Source organism: Musca domestica, unplaced genomic scaffold, assembly GCF_030504385.1.
Source record: "Musca domestica strain aabys unplaced genomic scaffold, Musca_domestica.polishedcontigs.V.1.1 79, whole genome shotgun sequence".
NCBI classification, from domain to species: domain Eukaryota; kingdom Metazoa; phylum Arthropoda; class Insecta; order Diptera; family Muscidae; genus Musca; species Musca domestica.
Window position 1 is genome coordinate 1848819 of NW_026712406.1, and position 19071 is coordinate 1867889.

The following is a 19071-nucleotide window of genomic DNA, read 5'->3' on the forward strand; positions in this document are numbered from 1 at the left end:
ACATCGTCTTAGAATTTTACGCTAATCAAGAATGTATATACTTTGATGGGTCTAAAATTATTATTTCAATGAGTTACAAACGGAATGACGGACCTAATATACCCTCCATACTATATGTGGTGGATGGTATAAAAACTATATTGACCTCAAGCTCGAAGAGAATAATTTTTAAAATTTTTGTATAAAATTAATATTTAAGAGCATAGAATGGAAGATCAATGCGACCAATAATCATTGTAAGTATCATTGTCATCAAAAATGAGTTTTCATTACAATTTTTACACAGCACATACTGAACTTCCATTCTCCAAATCCCTTCATTATAATCTTGTTCGCTTCTAAAAAAATATACCTAGTTATTAATACGCATAATACAATAAATTTCTTCTCATAACAAGAAGAAACAAAAACCTACCGATTTGCGACCCTTGTAGGCCTGTTTGTAGAATTCGTTGAACAAGAAGAAGAACATAACGGCATGCATGCCAATCCACCAAACAAAGGCCTTGGGGTAATTACATTCGATGAACAGCAATTGGAAGGCATGGACCATGATCAAAATGAATTGCACCTGAAATGGAGACGGAGAAAAATATTAAAACAAATCTTTTAAAACAATTCTCAATACTTACCATTTGCAAAGTTGTCAAATATTTCTTCCACCACAAATATTTCTGGAATTGTGGACCCATGGCCGAGAACATATAGTAGGTGTACATAATAATGTGTACGAAGGTATTGAGCAAACCGAAGAAGGTACTGTGGCCGCCGGGGGTGAATTTAACGCCGAACCACACAGACATGGGCATACAGCCGTGATGAATGACGTGCAGAGTGGTGATTTGACTTTCCTTTTTGCGCAACACAAAGAATATCTGGGCAAGAGAATATTTTTTAATATGATTTTATGGAATTAAATATTATTTTCGTTTCTGTAGTTCAACTTACCGTATCCATGAACTCTGTGAATTTGGAGAAATAATACCACCAACAAGCATGGACCATCTGTTGTTAAATTTTGAAGAAAAAAATTAAAAAGAGAATATAAAATTAATAACTATGTAATGTAAATTGTTTTATATTTTGCTAGCTGCTGAAATGAAAAATAATATATCTGCAATTTTTAAATATTTAAATTTAATATATATACGTTTAAAGTATTAGGTCTGTCTGGTTATTCAAAAAAAAAAAAAAAAGAACTTAACACCTTTTTTTAATTGAAATCGTCTGTTAGCACAAAAATTCTAGAGAAGAGAGTGATTCAAGAGAGACATTTTGACAGCAAGTTTGCAAATTATTACCAGGCAAATTTCATCTTGCGATCACTTGCAACTCTCCTTCTCTCTGCAACAATCGATCAGCTGTTTTTGATAATCCATTAATAAAGTCGTGTGCAACTTGTCAGTTTTGAAATCTCGAATTTAATTCTTAAGGTGGGAATACATATAGGCTTATTTCGCTGGCTTATTCGGATGACGTACATCGGCTGGCTTCTTCAAAAATGAACAAAGGAGCCAAAGGCTAAAATTGCATTTAGTCAACCTAAACCTTTCTTCCTCTACGAAGAAGCCAACCAAATAAGCGCTTTATGTATTCCCACCTTTATTTTGAGAAAAAGTATCTAAAATGGAAATTCGTAATAGAACGCTACGAAAAGTACAAATATGGTACCATTTGCCTTTGACGAACCTGTAGAGCTAGAACTCTTAAATTTGGAATGAGTACTAAAATGTGCTACATTTAGTACCATTTCGTATCATGTAAACAGTTAGAGATAAAAACTTGAAATGACAAGCAAGGTTAAGAAGTAGGGTCGATGTACTTTTGGAAGTGCGTACTCATGTATACGAAAAGTACTATCCTTAATACTGGAATTGGTACAATTTGAATTTTGAGGAACGGATGGAGCTGAAAATTGAATTTGAAATTAAAAGTACTGGCGGAGTGTAGGATTGAGATATACAGGTAGTTTTTGAAATTTGAACTTATGTGGACGAAAAGTACAATTTCGAAATTTAGTACAATTTGGAATTTGGTGAGCCAATATAGCTGGTATTCTGAAATTTGCAAATAAGATTACTTTTGGGGTGTATTATAGGGATATGGATGTAGTTTTGAAAAATTTTACATATATGTACTAAAATGTACTAAATTTGGTACAATTTGGATTTGGATAAACCAGTAAAGCTGGAATGTCCAAATTTTGAAATAAGATTTTGAATAAGATTTTGAGGAACTTTTGGAAATTCGAACTTATGTGTACTAAATGGTACTAAATTTGGTACAAATTGGTATTGGGTCAACCTATAGAGCTGAATTCCTGAAATTTGGAAATATTTTTGGAAATAAGTACCACAAGAGTGTAAAAGGTGATAAATGGGACAAAATTTAGTATTGATTGTACGGATAGAGTTAGATTTCTGAATTTTGCTGTGTAGGATGGAGATATTAAGTGGGTTTTGATATGCATACTTCAATTGTCCGCAATGGACTAAATGGAACTAATTTTGGAAATTTGGATCAATGAAATTCCGAAATTTAATATTGAAATCACTGTTTGTGTCTGTGGCTGACATATAGAGGATGTTTTGGAAATGTATACTATAACTGTACGAAAAGTACTAAATGGTACCAAATTTGGCATTAGGTGAACGGATAGGGCTGGCATTCTCAAACTAGAAATTGAGGTCTCTATTTCTATCTGGAATTGAGATATGGAGGTGACTTTGGGAGTGTGTACCATAATTGTACGAAAAGTACTAAATTTGGTATTGGGTGAAGGAATTAAATAAAATTTCTGAAATTTGATATTGAAGTCACTTCTTGTGTCTGTGGTTAAGACATAGTGGTTTTCTTGGAAATGTGTACTACAATTGTACGAAAAGTACTAAATGGTACTAAATTTGGTATTGGGTGAAGGAATTAGGCTAAATTTTTAAATTTGATATAGATGTCAACTGTTGGTGTCTGTAGTTAAGATATAGAGGTTATTTTGGAAATGTGTACTATAATTGTATTGGTATTAAGTAAAGAAGAAAAAAAACTGAAATCCTGAGTTTTGATATAGAAGTCACTGTTGGTGTCCGCGCCTAAGAAATGGAGTTGGTTTTGGAAATGCGTCCTATATTTTTACTAAAAATACTAAATGGTACAAAATTTGGTATTAGGTAAAGGGATAGAGCTGGAATTCTCAAATTTGACATTGAGGTCTCTGTTGATACCCGGAATTGAAATGTAGAAAGGACGATACATGAAGTTTTGATTAAAACATTTTGTCAAACTGAACAAATAGTGCATTTTGAGTTCTAAAATGGCCGAACACGAACTGTCGGAACGAATCTAAAATTTTAAGGTGGACTTTTCACTAAGGAATTAGCGGACACTGGTTAGGTTGTTAATAAAATGATGAATTGTTTTTGATGGCGTATAAATTGTTATTATTTTTTTGGCCAAACAAGTGATGATCTGCAGTTGTCATGCAAAAGAGAAATAAGATATCTTTCTCTCTGAGAAAAAAGTTGCTAGACAATTCTTGTAGGAAAAGTAGCCAGACAGACCTATTTTTATGTTCTTTGTCATTCGGTTCCAAAAACCATCGATAACATCAATAGTTCCAGCGATGGATTTACATCTCTAATAGCATGGATACTTGGTAGATAAAAGTTTTTAAAAAATTAGTTCAAAGTTATTATTTGTAGGACATTTGATTTCGATCTGTAAAATTTAATAATAATTTATTTTTTTATATTTATTTTTTATTTTTTTTAAATTGCAGATATATTACTTACACTTCCATGGGCAGCTAAAAATATAAAAATGTCATGTCATGCAATCAAAACATTTTTGTTTTGTGGGGGGGTTTCAACATAAAATTTCATTTAAAAGGGGAACAAAATTTATTAACAATAAACATTAATGATCTCTTGTACATAAAATCAAAATATTAATTAAATGTCTCAAAAGTTCATAATTATTGGTAATAACTTTATTTTTGAAAAAAAAAAACTGGAATAGCTCTCTCGAAAAAGAAAAAAATATAAAACATATTTTTATTTTGTTAAAAGAAAGCAAAAAAATTAAACACCACCAATTATTAGTTACAAAATTATCTTCTATTTGGATATGGTTCTTAAATAATAAAAATAAAAGAGAAAGGCAAAAAATGAAAATTAAGAAATTCATAAAAATAAAGAACAAACGGAGTTCACATGTTTTAAGCTTGCAACAAAGGAGGCGAGGCTTAAAGCTGCAAATTTAAGAGACAGCAAGGAAAATGGTTTTGTTTTTTACAAATATTTATTTAAATAATATAATACTACTTTTTTTATAAAATAATAATAATAATAAAAATAAAATAATTTTAAACCATTTTCCTTGTTTTGGAGCGAGATTTAAATCAAACAAAAGAACAGAAGAGATAGAGAGAGAGAGATTTAAAGGTAGAGAGAGAGTTTGTGAGAAATGATCTAAGAAAACTCCAGAAAAAGAGTCTTCCCGTGAGAGAGAGTCAGAGAAGGGCATGCAGAGGTTATTTACTATATGTGTTAAATGGAAAAATTTCGAAATGCTATGCATTTGGTGTTGTTTTTTGGAATAGAATTTTGATTTTGATGGTTAACACATACCCTTATCGTTCTAGGGTTACTATTATACTCAACCGGCTGACATCGGAAGCTATAGTGTCCTGTCAGCCAACCGGAAATACCAATCTGAAATACAACAAAAATTTTTCGTATGAACTTCAAATGTCAAATGGCGTTATGAGAGTAGGAGGAGAGGAGGAGCATTAAAGCATTGATTACAACGGTCGGTGGATGTACGCTGCTGAGTGTGTTCGCATAGGTATTAGATTGAGTCTTACATAGTTCGTTGGACTTGGCTGGAAGAAAGTTATTTTGTTTGTTTTTATTTGTGTATGTATGTACGTGTGTGTGTCATTATCGTTGTTGAACATCCGAAACGTTTAAATACCAAATAATTGAAAAAAAAAAAAAAAAAAAATATTTCTCTCTTGTATGCTTCTACAAATTTTGTTTCTCTTTTTTTGAAATTTTTGAAAAATAATTTAAATTTCGTTTGATGTTGTTCTTGTACTTTTGAAAAAAATGTTAACTTGTGATACCATGAATACAACAAAAAAAAGCAAACTATAAACCAAACAAATAAATAAAAAAAACGAAAATAAAACATACAACACAAATTCGACAACCATTGTCTTGTGAATGGTCTATGGACGATGATGCCGGTGCATCCAATTGCATTGAAGTAAACATTTAAATAACTACACATAACCAACAAAAACAATAATAATAAAAATTGTAAACTTACACAATTTAATTATGTTACCAATGGCTCAATTCTTCAAATGTAAGACAGTTTGCTATGGAAAACGTTTTATAGCCTTACATTTCGTGAAATGGTATTAATTTTCAATAATTGCTACGATGAATGTATGTTGTTTTTTTATTGTTGCACAGTGTTTGAAAAATAATCGAATTTCTTTAATTAAATTAAATTTCAAATCTTCCACCTTTTATTCTTAAATATTAATTTTTTTCTTATTTCACTAATCCCTTTTTAAATCCTGTTGTATTATTTACCGCCTGAAAGTATGTTTATCATCTAGATGCCAATATTGACATCTAGATGGCGCCCATTCGTCTTTTTTGTCATATATTCATGTTTTTATACCCTCCACCATACATAGTATGGAGGAGATATTAAGTTCGTTATTCCGTTTGTAACTCATCGAATTAATAATTTTAGACCGTCTGCTGTAATCACGCTAGAATCAAAACAAATAAAGATAGGAAACTAAAATTTTGTACCGATCTGTCTTTTGTCTGCAACATGTCAAGTTCGAAAATATCGGTCACGATATTGGGTATTTTGATGATTTTAGCCACATTTTTCAATGGAATTAGCTTAAAATCTACACAAGGAGTTACTTCTGAGTACTTCGCCGCTAAAAGAGAATTGTCTATATACGTCCACTATATCGTATATCCCCCATATAACTGTACCTCCCGATATTCGGTATTTTGATGATATTAGCGACATTATATCGAATTTCGTATTTGACAGCCTATTACAAAAAATTACTTATCCAGCACCAAGTCTTCGTATAGCCCCCATATAAAGGTTTTTATTTAAGAACTATTTTTCGACAGATTTTTTTTGAAATTTTTCAAGTTTCTTTCGAATGGTGGAGGGTATAAAAGTTCGGCACGTCAGAACTTAGCTGCTTTCCAACTTGTTTAATATATATTGGATTTTAGAAAACTTTCGGAAAAGTTATGTATTTTACATGAGGATAATCTTTAACCCGCCTGAAAGTATACTCAACTACTTGTATTTCTGAGTTAATTATCTTTCCTCCCAATATCGATTTTAAGATGGCGCTCATTATTCTGGACCTTTTCTGTTTCCAAAAACTCGCGACCTTCATAGAATAGGTCTCTTGAAATTATGGGTCAGAACAACAGACCTATGGTAATATTGAACAATTAAAATATTATGTGACGTTCCAGGCCAGAAAATTGAATTACCTGTCTTTGAATGATATCTATATATCGGAATAAATTAGGTTTGTCCGAGCTTTGTTAAAGGCCGATGTATGTATATCAGTTTTTATATCATATTTCAGAAAACTTTTTAAAAATGTTTGTACTTTTTAAATATACCAGTCTTTAACCTTTCTAAAAAAATCATCTTTCACCAATATCGATTTTAAGATGGCGCTCAGGTCGCGAGTTTTCGGAGTTCCAATTTTGGGGGAAACTCCAAAAACTCGCTCGTTGAAAATGCGTCTGATAGTTGTACGAAAAGTAATAAATGGTACCAAATTTTGTATTGCGGGAAGGGATAGGGCTATATTATTCAAATTGACAATAAGGTCTCTGTTGGTATCTGTGATTGAGATATGGCGGTGGTTTTGAAAATGTGAACTGGGATTAAGAGTCTCACATTTTTTTATATGCGTACTAAATGTTATTAAATTTAGTATTGAGTGAAGGAATAGAGCTGAAATCCGGAAATTTAATATCGAGATCAGCTTTAGTTTCAATGCATAATCAGTTTTGATTAAAAAAATATTGTCAAACTGAACTAATTGCACATTTTGAGTGCTAAAAACGCTTAACACGAACTTTTGAAACGAAATTATGAGGTAGGACTTTCACTTTTACCCAAATTCCACAGTATTTTTGTCCTTTCGGATATTTATGTTTTTCCTATATTCAAAAGGTATGAACTAGGATGTCAAACCAAAATGTTGGCCTATTGAGCTCATCTTCCATTGACAAAAAAATTGAAATATTTATATATTCAACATTTTATATAAAATTTTTTCAATTTCTGTATAGCAACAGTTAAAAATCACCGTTTCAATTGCCTAAAAGTAGGCTTTTAAGCACATATTTTGCAGATAAATAGTCAATATCTAGATGGCGCCCAAAATATGTTGTGTAAAATACAACCAAAGTTTTCAATTAAAATTGATGCATACTTTCAGGATGAATTTCAATTTAGGATTTACGTAAGTCATACAATGTTCTGTGGTCCAGATTGGGGCTGGGTTATTGCTTTTGGATGGTTGATATATATGATATTAGATATACTCTTGTTCCCTTTTTTATGCAATAAAATATTTGTCAAAAACTCTTCAAGAGTGACATCTATATGTCAACCATTCGAATAATGGCAAAGTGAATGATATTTTTTTGTAGGTGGTTTTTTTGGAATTACTTTTACTTTTAGAGATATTTCTTATACGATAATAGAATATAAATAATATAATGTGAAAACTCACTATGACCCCGGAGATTCGGCGATTTTCGTCTAATATCAGGCGATTTGAAACAAATCCACATTTTTTCTCTTTCAAACCACTGTGCAACAATATACAACAAAATGTTAATAATCATAAACGTATACAATTAACTACTTACTCAACTACTTACTACTCAGCTTACATTTAGGCATGAATGAAGGAGCTTTGCTGGCTTGTTTTGTATTTACAATTTTTGTTCAGCAATCTCATTTTTTGGACGACGTAAAAGCAATAAATAAATAAGGAAGATTTCATATGTGTATGTGTGTTTGTATAGATGTGTAATGTTGTATGTATGTGTGTGGGCGTGTTTTTATGTATAAATTTGGGTGTGTGTGTGTGTTTTTGGATCCAAAATAAAACAATAAATAAAACACATAAAAAGGAAAAAAAGAAAACAAAGCTACTACAATTTATAAATTTTATGAAAGCAAAAATAAAAAACAATTATAGGCATTTGCTAGGAACGCAGAATAAATAAAGTATGTATGTATGTAAACCCCAATTTAAAGAAAGCAACATGGAAGTAGTTATTGGCAAAGAAAAAAAAAACGAAGATCTAAATGCCAGGCTCTTCATGATATAATTTTGAAGAGTATGGGAGACTAATAGCACATGTGATGAAAGGCATTAATCCGCCGCTTACGCTGTGACAAGCCAGAGATGAACGTTTTAAATTACATTTTTTTTATTTAGAAATGGTTATGCCAGCGTGATAGTTACTTGTTTCGAGAGTGCTAAAGAAAAATATAACTTCTTTTGGAATTTTCTATTTTTTTTTTTTTTTTGTTTTTTTTGATAACCCAATTTTTGTTTCGATGAATTGGTCGAGACTCTTTTTTGTTTGACGATGTTTGACACCAACTTACTCGATTGACACGTGGGGTATCGGCATATTCCACCGGTTGGCAATTAAAGTTGTAATGACCCCACCAGCCGCCCATTAAACACTACAAAAGAACATGTCAAACTTAAACTTAGTAGAAAGAACGGCACAACAGAAAAAAAAACACTAAATAAGAAAACAAAACAGAAAACAGAACAGGTGCATAGAAAGAAAACAAAACAAAACGAACAAAAGCTTCAAACACGAAACCTTTAGGCATTCAAACAAATGACAGATGATGGGAAAATTGCTTGTGATGATGGTTGTGGTTGGTTGGTTGGTTGTGCAACAAATGGTCTTGGTTTGAAGCTAACACTGGCACACTCTTGCAGAAGCCTACTAGAAAGATGTACGCGGCGTTCCGTGGTCCCCAATTCTCGTTGGCGGGGACTCAAGTCCTTGATAATTGTTCTCTTCTTCCTCGGCTGTAACGATACACCCATACGACCGACACAAACACACCTACACACCTGTCGTGAGGTGCCATCAAAACGGTCATGGATCATGCCCAACTTACCTCATAGAATATCCACGCACTAAATATCACCTGTGCTGCATTGTAGATAATTAATGTGTTTTGTAAACGGAATGGCTTGCGATTTTCCATCCATCGTGGACCTAAAACCTACAATTTAGGGAAAGTTAAAAAAAAAGAGATGTGGAAAGAGAGAAAGAAAAGAGAATAGGAAAACAACAATTAATTACAAGGGGTAAGGATAGGTAACATGTCATTGGCACGTGAATATTTTCAATTTCTTATTTTTTGACATATGAATATATATTTGAAAAAAAAAAAAAAAAAAATACAACAACAATAATAAATGGGAAATGGATAAGGAAGTCAGACATTCCTACATGATTAAGATTTCGACATGGAACAGTGGGAATAATAAAAAAATGTTTTTTTTTAACATTCCCCCATGATTAAGATTTGGACTTGGAACAGTGGGAGTAATAATTTTTTTTTTGAAAATTATTTAAAAAATGATAAGAAATATTTTTCCAAAAAAAAAAAAAAAAAATCTTAAAATGTATAATTTCATTATTTCGTTATGGCTATGGTTATGGTTTTCTTTAAATCTTAAAATTCATGATCATTTGTTTCATTATTTCGTTATGGTTTTGTACCATTATTATTTTTTTGAAAATTTTTAAGTTTTACAACGGCTCCCTAGGTGCTTTCCTACTATTTTAGTCGTTAAATTATTAGAATTTCCTTTGAAGGATATCAAAAACAAGGTGAGATAAAAAAACTGTAACAAAATTAAAAGCCATAAATTTTAAATTTTTGTTTTAAATTTTATTGAATGAAGGCAAACCAGTAAAGAAAGTCTTAAAGTCGGGCGGGGCCGACTTTATGATACCCTACACCACTTTGCTAATTTAGTAGAGCTCCGCATAACAATTAAAAGTTTTTATGGGAGAATTCAATCATACACGCTATGATTATAATTATAATTTAAAGTTCAATGGACTAAATATGTCGAAACATTTGTATTTTTTAAATTCGGACTTGTATTGCCTATTTGGTGCACAATTAATTTGAAATCGGATCCAAATCGGAACCGATTACGATAAAATTTGGCAAAGATATTTCTGAGCTGTATTTGATATATTTCCCTGAATATCGTTGTTACGGAGTGCATATTAAGGATGTGGGTAACAAATATGACAAATCGGATGAACAGTATATATGGGAGCTATAGCTATATCTGAACCGATCTTCACCAAATTTGACATACTAGCTTCTAGACTCAATTCGGTCGTAAGTGCAAAATTTCATCCAATTTGGGCAAATATTAGACGTTTGGTGCACAATCAAAAGTAAATCGGACGAAGTTATATATGGGAGCTATATCCAAATCTGATCCGATCTCGATAAAATTTAGTAAATGTATTTCTGAGCTGTATGTGATATATTTCCCCAAATATTGTTGTTACAGAGTGCATATTACGGCTGCGGAGGACAAAAATAACAAATCGGATGAACAATATATGTGGGAGCTATAGCTATATCTTAACCGATTTCGATTAAATTTGGCATACTTATTTTGAGGTCCAATCTGACCGAACGTGCAAAATTCCATACTATTCGGATTGATATTACACGTTTGGTGCACAATAAAAGGCAAATCGGACGAAGATATATATGGAAGCTGTATCTAAATTTTGACTGATTATCTCCAATTTCAATTGCGTTCGTCCTTGGGCCAAACAAATGATTTGTGCAAAATTTCATCTGGATAGGCAATAACTGCGAACTGTACTTTGTTTACAAAAATACATGGACAGACGGACGGACGGACGGGCATGTATAAATCGACTCAGAATGTGATTATATGCAGGTCATCAAAAGGAAACATGGGTCTATCTCATTTCCTTTTGCCTATTGCAAACAAATGCACAAAGACATAATACCCTGACCACCTTGTGGTGTAGGGTATAAAAATGTCGGAAATAACATCAAATTTTAGAGTAAGTTTTGATTTGTTCGAATTGGTCACCTTTGGCAGGACTTATGGCCTTCAAAGGCCAATAAAACCGTCATACGCTGCCCGAATGTCGCTCTGCGGCATTTTGGCGCATTCTCGGCGAAGCGCTTACTTGGGGTGATCGACACACTGGGGTACTTTTTAGTGTCAATCTTGCTTTCCAAAATACTTCAGACACAATAGGCCAACGGATTGGTATCCGGAGATTTTGGTGGCCATTGTGCGCTGGAAATGAAGCGAGGAACCTCATTTTGTTACCATTCTTGGTTGGCGCGGGCTGAGTGAGAGATTTTGGTGGCCATTATGAGCTGGTAATGAGGTGAGGAACCTCATTTTGTAACCATCCTTAACTGGCGCGTGTTGAGTGCGATGGTGATGAATCCTGTTGGAATGTCCAAGGTCTGCGGCCAAAATGTGCCCAAAGCTTTAATACACCCTCCAGAATATTGTCGCGATAATATTCGGCATTTATTCTGATGCCACGGACAAGCGAAGCAACTCTTTAGCTCTTTTGAGTCTATTTTCTTTCTGTTGCGGTGTAAGTTCTTGCACTTTTTGGAATTACAATGACTTTACCCCGAGCTCATTTTGCAATATTTGCGGAATGGAATATTGCGATATGTTCAGCACACGAGCCATTTTTCGGCCACTGCGACGCGGGTTTCGATCAAGTCGCTTCCTTACTGAACCATTTCTGCTGATGTTGCTGTTTTTCTCCGTCCACTTCCTTGACGTCGGGCTACGCTATGGCTAGCAGTATCACGGTAACGAGCGATTTATTCACATTTAAATGCTGGAGTGCTCTAACGATAGCCCCTTGTAATTTTCAGACAAATATAAAAAAATCACAATATCACTCTCGGATTCCATCACGAATAACTTTTTCCCTAAAAAAGTCTCACCAAAATGTTTTTGTACGCTTGTAAACAATATAATGAGCTGTCACTGGGATAATTTAAACAGCTGTCGGACGAGTGGTTTAGAAATGACAGCAGTCTGAAGTTGGTTGCAGTTTTTTCATCTCACCATGTATTTTTAATAAATTTTATAAAATGATGAAGAGATCCTATATTATTCAAATCAAAAGAGTTTCCAACACTTTTTTTTTTAAATTTTAGTTAGAATTTCCCAAAGGAAATCCGAAGTTTTTTTTCTAAGAAAATATCCCGTCTTAGTCCTTTTCCCACAAATAATCCCCACTGTGCGTGCGAGTATGTGTGTATTTATTTATCTTCTCAACACTTACCTTGACTAAATAGACATATGTGAGACATACAGCTAATGTGGGAAATGGTGATGACATCATTGGCCAATCCTTCGTTCTGGGATCTGAAATGGAATGGAATATTAAACGAATGCCAACATAAATAAATAATAAGCAAAGCCTGTAAAATAGATTGTCATCTATATATCATCGTTTTTAATTTAATTTACTTTTTTTCTTCTCCTTTTCAATTCTAATTCAATTCCACACATCCTTGGCTACAAACAACACCCCATGTGTGCGCATGTGTGTGTGCGTCTAGTAGCTGACAACAAATGATTGATGGAATTGATGTAAAGTTCCTCATCTCATCATTGAGAAAAAAAAAAAAAATAATAAAAAACTGACAAACTGTCTGTCTGTGTCTGTCATCAGCGCACAAGTCAAGAAAAATTAAATGCAAATACGCTAAATACGCCGAGACATCACGGACTTTGTACTGCCAGGCATTTCAATATTTATCGTTTGTTAATTCGATTATTTTTCTAATTAATTGTGTAAACAATAAAACGTTTAATCTCTTTATCGTGGGGGAGATTGCAGATGTAAGGAATTTTTAAGAGGGGAGGGAAGAGAGTGTTCGGAGAAGAGCTGAAGGTCTTCTCATAGAAGAGCTATAGGTCTTCTCATAGAAGAGCTATAGGTCTTCTCATAGAAGAGAAGACCTTCTCTAGGTCTTCTCATAGAAGAGCTATAGGTCTTCTCATAGAAGAGAAGACCTTCTCTAGGTCTTCTCATAGAAGAGCTATAGGTCTTCTCATAGAAGAGCTATAGGTCTTCTCATAGAAGAGCTATAGGTCTTCTCATAGAAGAGCTATAGGTCTTCTCATAGAAGAGCTATAGGTCTTCTCATAGAAGAGCAGCTATAGGTCTTTTCATAGAAGAGCAGCTATGGGTCTTCTCATAGAAGAGCAGCTATAGGTCTTCTCATAGAAGAGCAGCTATAGGTCTTCTCATAGAAGAGCAGCTATAGGTCTTCTCATAGAAGAGCAGCTATAGGTCTTCTCATAGAAGAGCAGCTATAGGTCTTCTCATAGAAGAGCAGCTATAGGTCTTCTCATAGAAGAGCAGCTATAGGTCTTCTCATAGAAGAGCAGCTATAGGTCTTCTCATAGAAGAGCAGCTATAGGTCTTCTCATAGAAGAGCAGCTATAGGTCTTCTCATAGAAGAGCAGCTATAGGTCTTCTCATAGAAGAGCAGCTATAGGTCTTCTCATAGAAGAGCAGCTATAGGTCTTCTCATAGAAGAGCAGCTATAGGTCTTCTCATAGAAGAGCAGCTATAGGTCTTCTCATAGAAGAGCAGCTATAGGTCTTCTTATAGAAGAGCTATAGGTCTTCTTCTCATAGAAGAGCTATAGGTTTTCTTCTCATAGAAGAGCTATAGGTCTTCTTCTCATAGAAGAGCTATAGGCCTTCTTCTCATAGAAGAGCTATAGGCCTTCTTCTCATAGAAGAGCTATAGGCCTTCTTCTCAAAGAAGAGCTATAGGTTTTCTTCTCATAGAAGAGCTATAGGCCTTCTTCTCATAGAAGAGCAGTTATAGGTCTTCTCAGAGAAGAGCTGAAATGGCTCTTCTCATAGAAGAGCTGAAATGGCTCTTCTCATAGAAGAGCTGAAATGGCTTTTCTCCTAGAAGAGCTGAAATGGCTCTTCTCCTAGAAGAGCTGAGGTAGCTCTTCTCCTAGAAGAGCTGGAGTAGGTCTTCTCCTGGAGGAGCTGAAGTAGCTCTGCTAATAGAAGAGCTGAAGTGAGTCATCTCCCAGAAGAGCTGAATTAGCTTTTCTCCTAGAAACGCTGAAGTGGCTCTTCTTAGAAGAGCTGAAGTAGATCTTCTCATGGAAGAACTGAAGTAACTCTTTGCATAGAAGAGGTGAAGTAATTCTTCTCGTGGAAGGAATCAAGAAAATTCCAAAATATTTCCTTATTTGAAAAACAAATTTTTCTAATTTTTTGTTTGAAGTCCAAAGGTCTCTTCACTCTGTCGCACAGTGTAATAATTTTATTTTTTGTTAATTAAAAAACGTGAATAAAATTACGAAACGAAACCCCAACACAGGGCGTACATGTGGTGATAAAGTCGCATATTTCTTTCTATAAATAATAATTTCAAAAATTCCCAAATTTCCGCTTTGAATTTTAACGACCGAACAAATCGACTGAATTCATAAAATTTTTACGAAAGCGAAAAGCAAAAACAAAACGACATAATGTGACAAGGTGTATCAGAGCTAAAGTACATTAGCCAAATTATGGCGTGACAAAGCCAAGACAGGCTGACAGATAGGCAGGCAGACGAATGGACGGACACTAAATCTATGGAACACGTTTGCTTTGATACTTGATTAAAAAGTAACAAAAAATGCCAACCCAATAACTACTCCCCATGATTCCGCTCCGTATTCAATTACACCACCACCACCCAATAATGAGCACACGCCTAATCTTCTGGTCACAGCCGAGTGTAAACTTAATTCTGTTTGAGGGCCAATCAATTAGTTGGGATGTGTTAAAATTTACACAAAATATTCCAAAGTCTTGTAAACATTGCGCCAAAGCCTCGTCTGCGGCAAATTGTTGTTGCCAAGAAAACTTGGAAACTCATTTCAAGGTCAACAGACATTGTGAATGAATTCGATTATGGTCATAGGTAAGTGAGCTTTATTATGAATTGTGGTGCTTCGTTTTTTGCTCGAATATTTCTGATGTTGTTGGCCACATAGTTGGGTGCTTCATTAGCACAGATGGCACGTAGAAGTGGCTTTTGCGAAGAAAGAATTTTGTTGATAAAAATGGGGGGATTTTTTTTTGGCTTTTTGGAAATCTAGGAAGTTCATTAAAAATGCATAATTATCCCATCGATGTGTTCCCAGAAAAAAAATAATTCGAAAATTATGAATACATATTTCGTATCGTTCATGGAATGAAATATTCTGGATTAAATAAATGTCCGGATTAATGGTTGGGAACAAAATTATTTGACTTACAACCAGACAAATAGCTGTGGGTAGAGTTGTGGCAAACTTGTTCGATCGAACGAATTACAACTTTTTCAGTCGTAACTCGAGGATATCCAATTTATGGAAATTAAAAAATTCCATACTCATCTCAGGTTTGTGGTTGAGAGAAATATTTAAATATAGCAAGAATCGCTGACGATTGTGACCCTTTGTGGGTGAGGTACCAGAAGGGGTTCGCACATCTTTTTCATCTTCACAGCAGATCTTGTGTTAGCAAAAATGTTGGAAAGTGTGAAATTTGAAGAGAGTTCGATGTTTATTATTTCGATATCTTTGAGGGTTTTGTTTTTGAAAATCATGGGGGAGGTACCAAAAGGAATGACCCAATCTCTACCATCTCAAAAACAGATCTCGTGTTGATAGAAATATTAAGATTTGTCAAGACTGAATGGAATCAGATGTTAATTTCGCGTTTTAGGAGCTTCATAGATATTCACAATTTTGACCTTTTGTGGGGGAGGTACCAGAAGGAATGAACCGATACAGCCCAGCAGATCTTGTGTAAGCAGAAATAATAGGATGTGTGAAATTTAAAAAGAATCGGATGCTTATTTATTTATTTTATGCACGTTTTGGTTATTCAAAATTTGGTCCCTTTTTGGGAGAGGTACCAGAAGGTATGGTCCGACCTCTACCATCTTTATAACACATCATGTGGTGATGGAAATAATGAGATGTACAAAGTTTGAATGGAATCGGATGTTAATTTCGCGTTTTATAAGCCGTATGGATATTCATATGTTAACCCTTTGTGGGGGAGGTACCAGAAGGAGTGAACCGATACATCCCAATTTCACAGCAGATCTTGTGTTAGCAGAAATAATAGGATGTGTGAAATTTAAAGAGAATCGGTTGCTTATTTTGCATTTTATGCTCTTTTTGGTTATTCGAAACTTTGACCCTTTGTGGTGGATGTACCAAAAGAAATTGTCCGATCTCTACAATTTTTATAACAGACCTTGTGTCGATTAAAATATTAAGATTTGCCAAGTCTGAATGGAATCGGATGTTAATTTCGCGTTTTATGAGCTTCATAAATATTCAAAATTTTGATCCTTTGTGGGGGAGGTACCAGAAAGGGAGGACTGATATATTCCATCTTCAAACCAGACATTGGGTTAAAAAAAATATTGTGATGTGTGTAATATGAAGATAATCGGACACTTACATCATATTTTATAAGAGTTATAATTATTCAGAATTTTGACCCTTTGAGTGGGAGGTACTTGATGGAGTGGACCGATATTGTCAATTTTTGCAACTGACCTAGCACTGATGGATATATTTGAATTTGCAAAGTTGAAGCAAAATCGGATTATCCGTTTTCTTTCTGTGCAGTAAAATATTCTTTTTTTAAATTTCGACTTTTTGTGGGGGAGGTACCAGAAGGAGTGAGCCGATATTGTCCATCTCCGAACTCGATCTAAGTTTGGCAATAATATTACGAGGTACCGAGTTTGAATCAAATCGGATAGTCCCGTCGGGAGTTATTGTGCTAAAGTATCAGACAGATAGACGGACGGACATGGCTAGATCAATTCCAAATACCTTGAAATGAATTTGGTCCAAAGAGACCTAGGGTCTAAAACCGTTGTTTCGATGAGGCACGATTTGGCCGTATCAAATGATATATTCCCCCTCTAGCCATATGACTGAGGGTATAAAAAGGTGTGTTCCTTGGACTCCAGTCGTTTGTGGGAATACTATGCGTATGAGCAATATGAAATGTATAATATCACTCATACGTTTTGTGAACTGGTGTACTGAACTGAGAAACTAGATTGACACAACTCTAACTATAAGGAAAGGCTAAAATGTGAATATATATTCACACACAGTAATCTATCCCTTTCAAAACCTCTAAAAGTCCACTTGCTATTGGTTAATTTACATTTTTTTCAAAACTTTGTGATTTCAATTTCTCTATCACTTGAAATAACTAAAATTTTCTTGAGATTGAAAAAACTTCTCAACACTTACCGCCATGTGTGTCCATATATCTGTTCATGATGTTTATATATTTCATTACTAAGGCCATTGTGATTTGTGTGTGTGTGTGTTGTTGTTGTTGGTTGGTTGGTTGGTTGGTAGTTGTTGCACTTCTAAGTAGTTCAGCAAAAGCTACTGGTTACCCTTGTTGTTGTATCCGTAATTACAACAAAAACAGTAGCCCCAAGAAAAATAAACAAAAATAAGATTAACAAAGTTGGTCTCTTTGTTGTTGGTGTTGTTCTAATTGGATTTCTGTTTTAGAATTGTAGCTGTGGTATCTGAAATGAGAGGAGAATAGAAACAAATTGGGAATTAGTATTATGGTATCACATTTCGATTTGGATTAATTTATTTAAGATTTTAAAGTCATGTTTTACAAAAAAATGTAATTAAAATTTTGGGAAAAATTAAGGTTTCCAGAAATCGGAATATAGTAAACTGGTACTCATAAAAATTGGAACATCTTCCGGTTTTTTTGGATTGACTTTAAATAATTGCCAAAACTGATATCCGTTTAAATATATCTATGTAACACAGTGATTAAGAATTTCGTTTTCATGTCTAAAACCCCATTTTTGCCATTACTGAAAAATATTTTGGGATCGATGCATAACTAACAACATATTAACGCTAAAGTGGCTGGAATATTAGGTCAACATAGCTTAAGATGTGGAAGTGGGGCTTTTTTTGATAGAGAATCTGATGTTTTTTTTGCATGTTTTGAGATATATAATTATTCAGAATTTTGACCAATTGTGAGGGTGGTACCAGAAGGAGTGGGTTGATATATCCTACATTCACACCTAAAGGAATTATCCGATCTCCGTCATTTTTATAAAAGATCTTGTGTTGATAGAACTATTGAATCTGATGTTAATTTCGAGTTTTATGAGCTTCATGGATATTCAAAATTTTGACCCTTTGTGGGGAGGTACCCGAAGGAGTGTATCCTACCATCACACCAGATCTTGTGTTGATAACAATATTGGAATATGTAAAATTTGAAGAGAATCGGAGAGTTATATTTATTCAAAATGTTGACCCTTTGTTTCTTCGCATCTAACATAGCACTGAGCTAAATGTTGGAATTTGAACGAGATTGGATGATCCTTTCTTGTTGCATTCTTAAAATTATCTATCTTCTGGGAAAATTTCGACCTTTTGTGCCCATCTCCGAACTCGATCTTAATTTGGCAATAACATTACAATGTACCAAATCGAGAGTTAACGCGGGCTGACAGACGGACGGATGGATGGTCACCTCCAGATTATTCGAGTAAAACTGGAAAATAGAGATTTGCCCATTTTGCTTTATTCTATCCTTCTAAAATTAATTTAGCCATGACCGCATTACTATGGAAGCCACGTTAGCTTCCGTACAAATTTAGAAAAGTTGATAAAATTTTACGCAGATGTATTTTATGTATAAAGAAGCAGAATTTTTATATTCTCCACCATTTTAACTTTGTCATTCCGTTTGTAACTCCTCGAAATACTCTTGATAGCCCCCACAAAGTATATACATTTTGATATAAGATTCTAAGTAGCGATGTCAGTCTGTCTTTTGTAATCTCGTTATCTTTCGAA

The 19071-nt window shown here is 34.1% G+C and overlaps 1 protein-coding gene across 6 annotated transcripts in view; it reads right to left on the bottom strand.

Annotated features, from left to right (window-relative positions):
• LOC101899005 (elongation of very long chain fatty acids protein AAEL008004-like) overlaps positions 1-19071 on the bottom strand; it is a 170856-nt gene that overhangs the window by 13498 nt on the left and 138287 nt on the right. For 5 of the 6 annotated variants that reach the window (XM_059130751.1, XM_059130750.1, XM_059130749.1 and 2 more), the window contains 7 exons: positions 17473-17762; positions 12456-12538; positions 9235-9342; positions 4626-4709; positions 949-1005; positions 633-875; positions 416-571 (listed from right to left, as the gene is read on the bottom strand). In XM_059130751.1, coding sequence (XP_058986734.1) covers positions 416-571; positions 633-875; positions 949-1005; positions 4626-4709; positions 9235-9342; positions 12456-12538; positions 17473-17530 — 789 coding nt within the window. In that variant the 5' untranslated portion in view covers positions 17531-17762. Of the gene's footprint in view, positions 1-415; positions 572-632; positions 876-948; positions 1006-4625; positions 4710-8700; positions 8782-9234; positions 9343-12455; positions 12539-17472; positions 17763-19071 lie in introns of all 6 variants that reach the window. The other variant, XM_059130753.1, reaches the window with a different exon arrangement.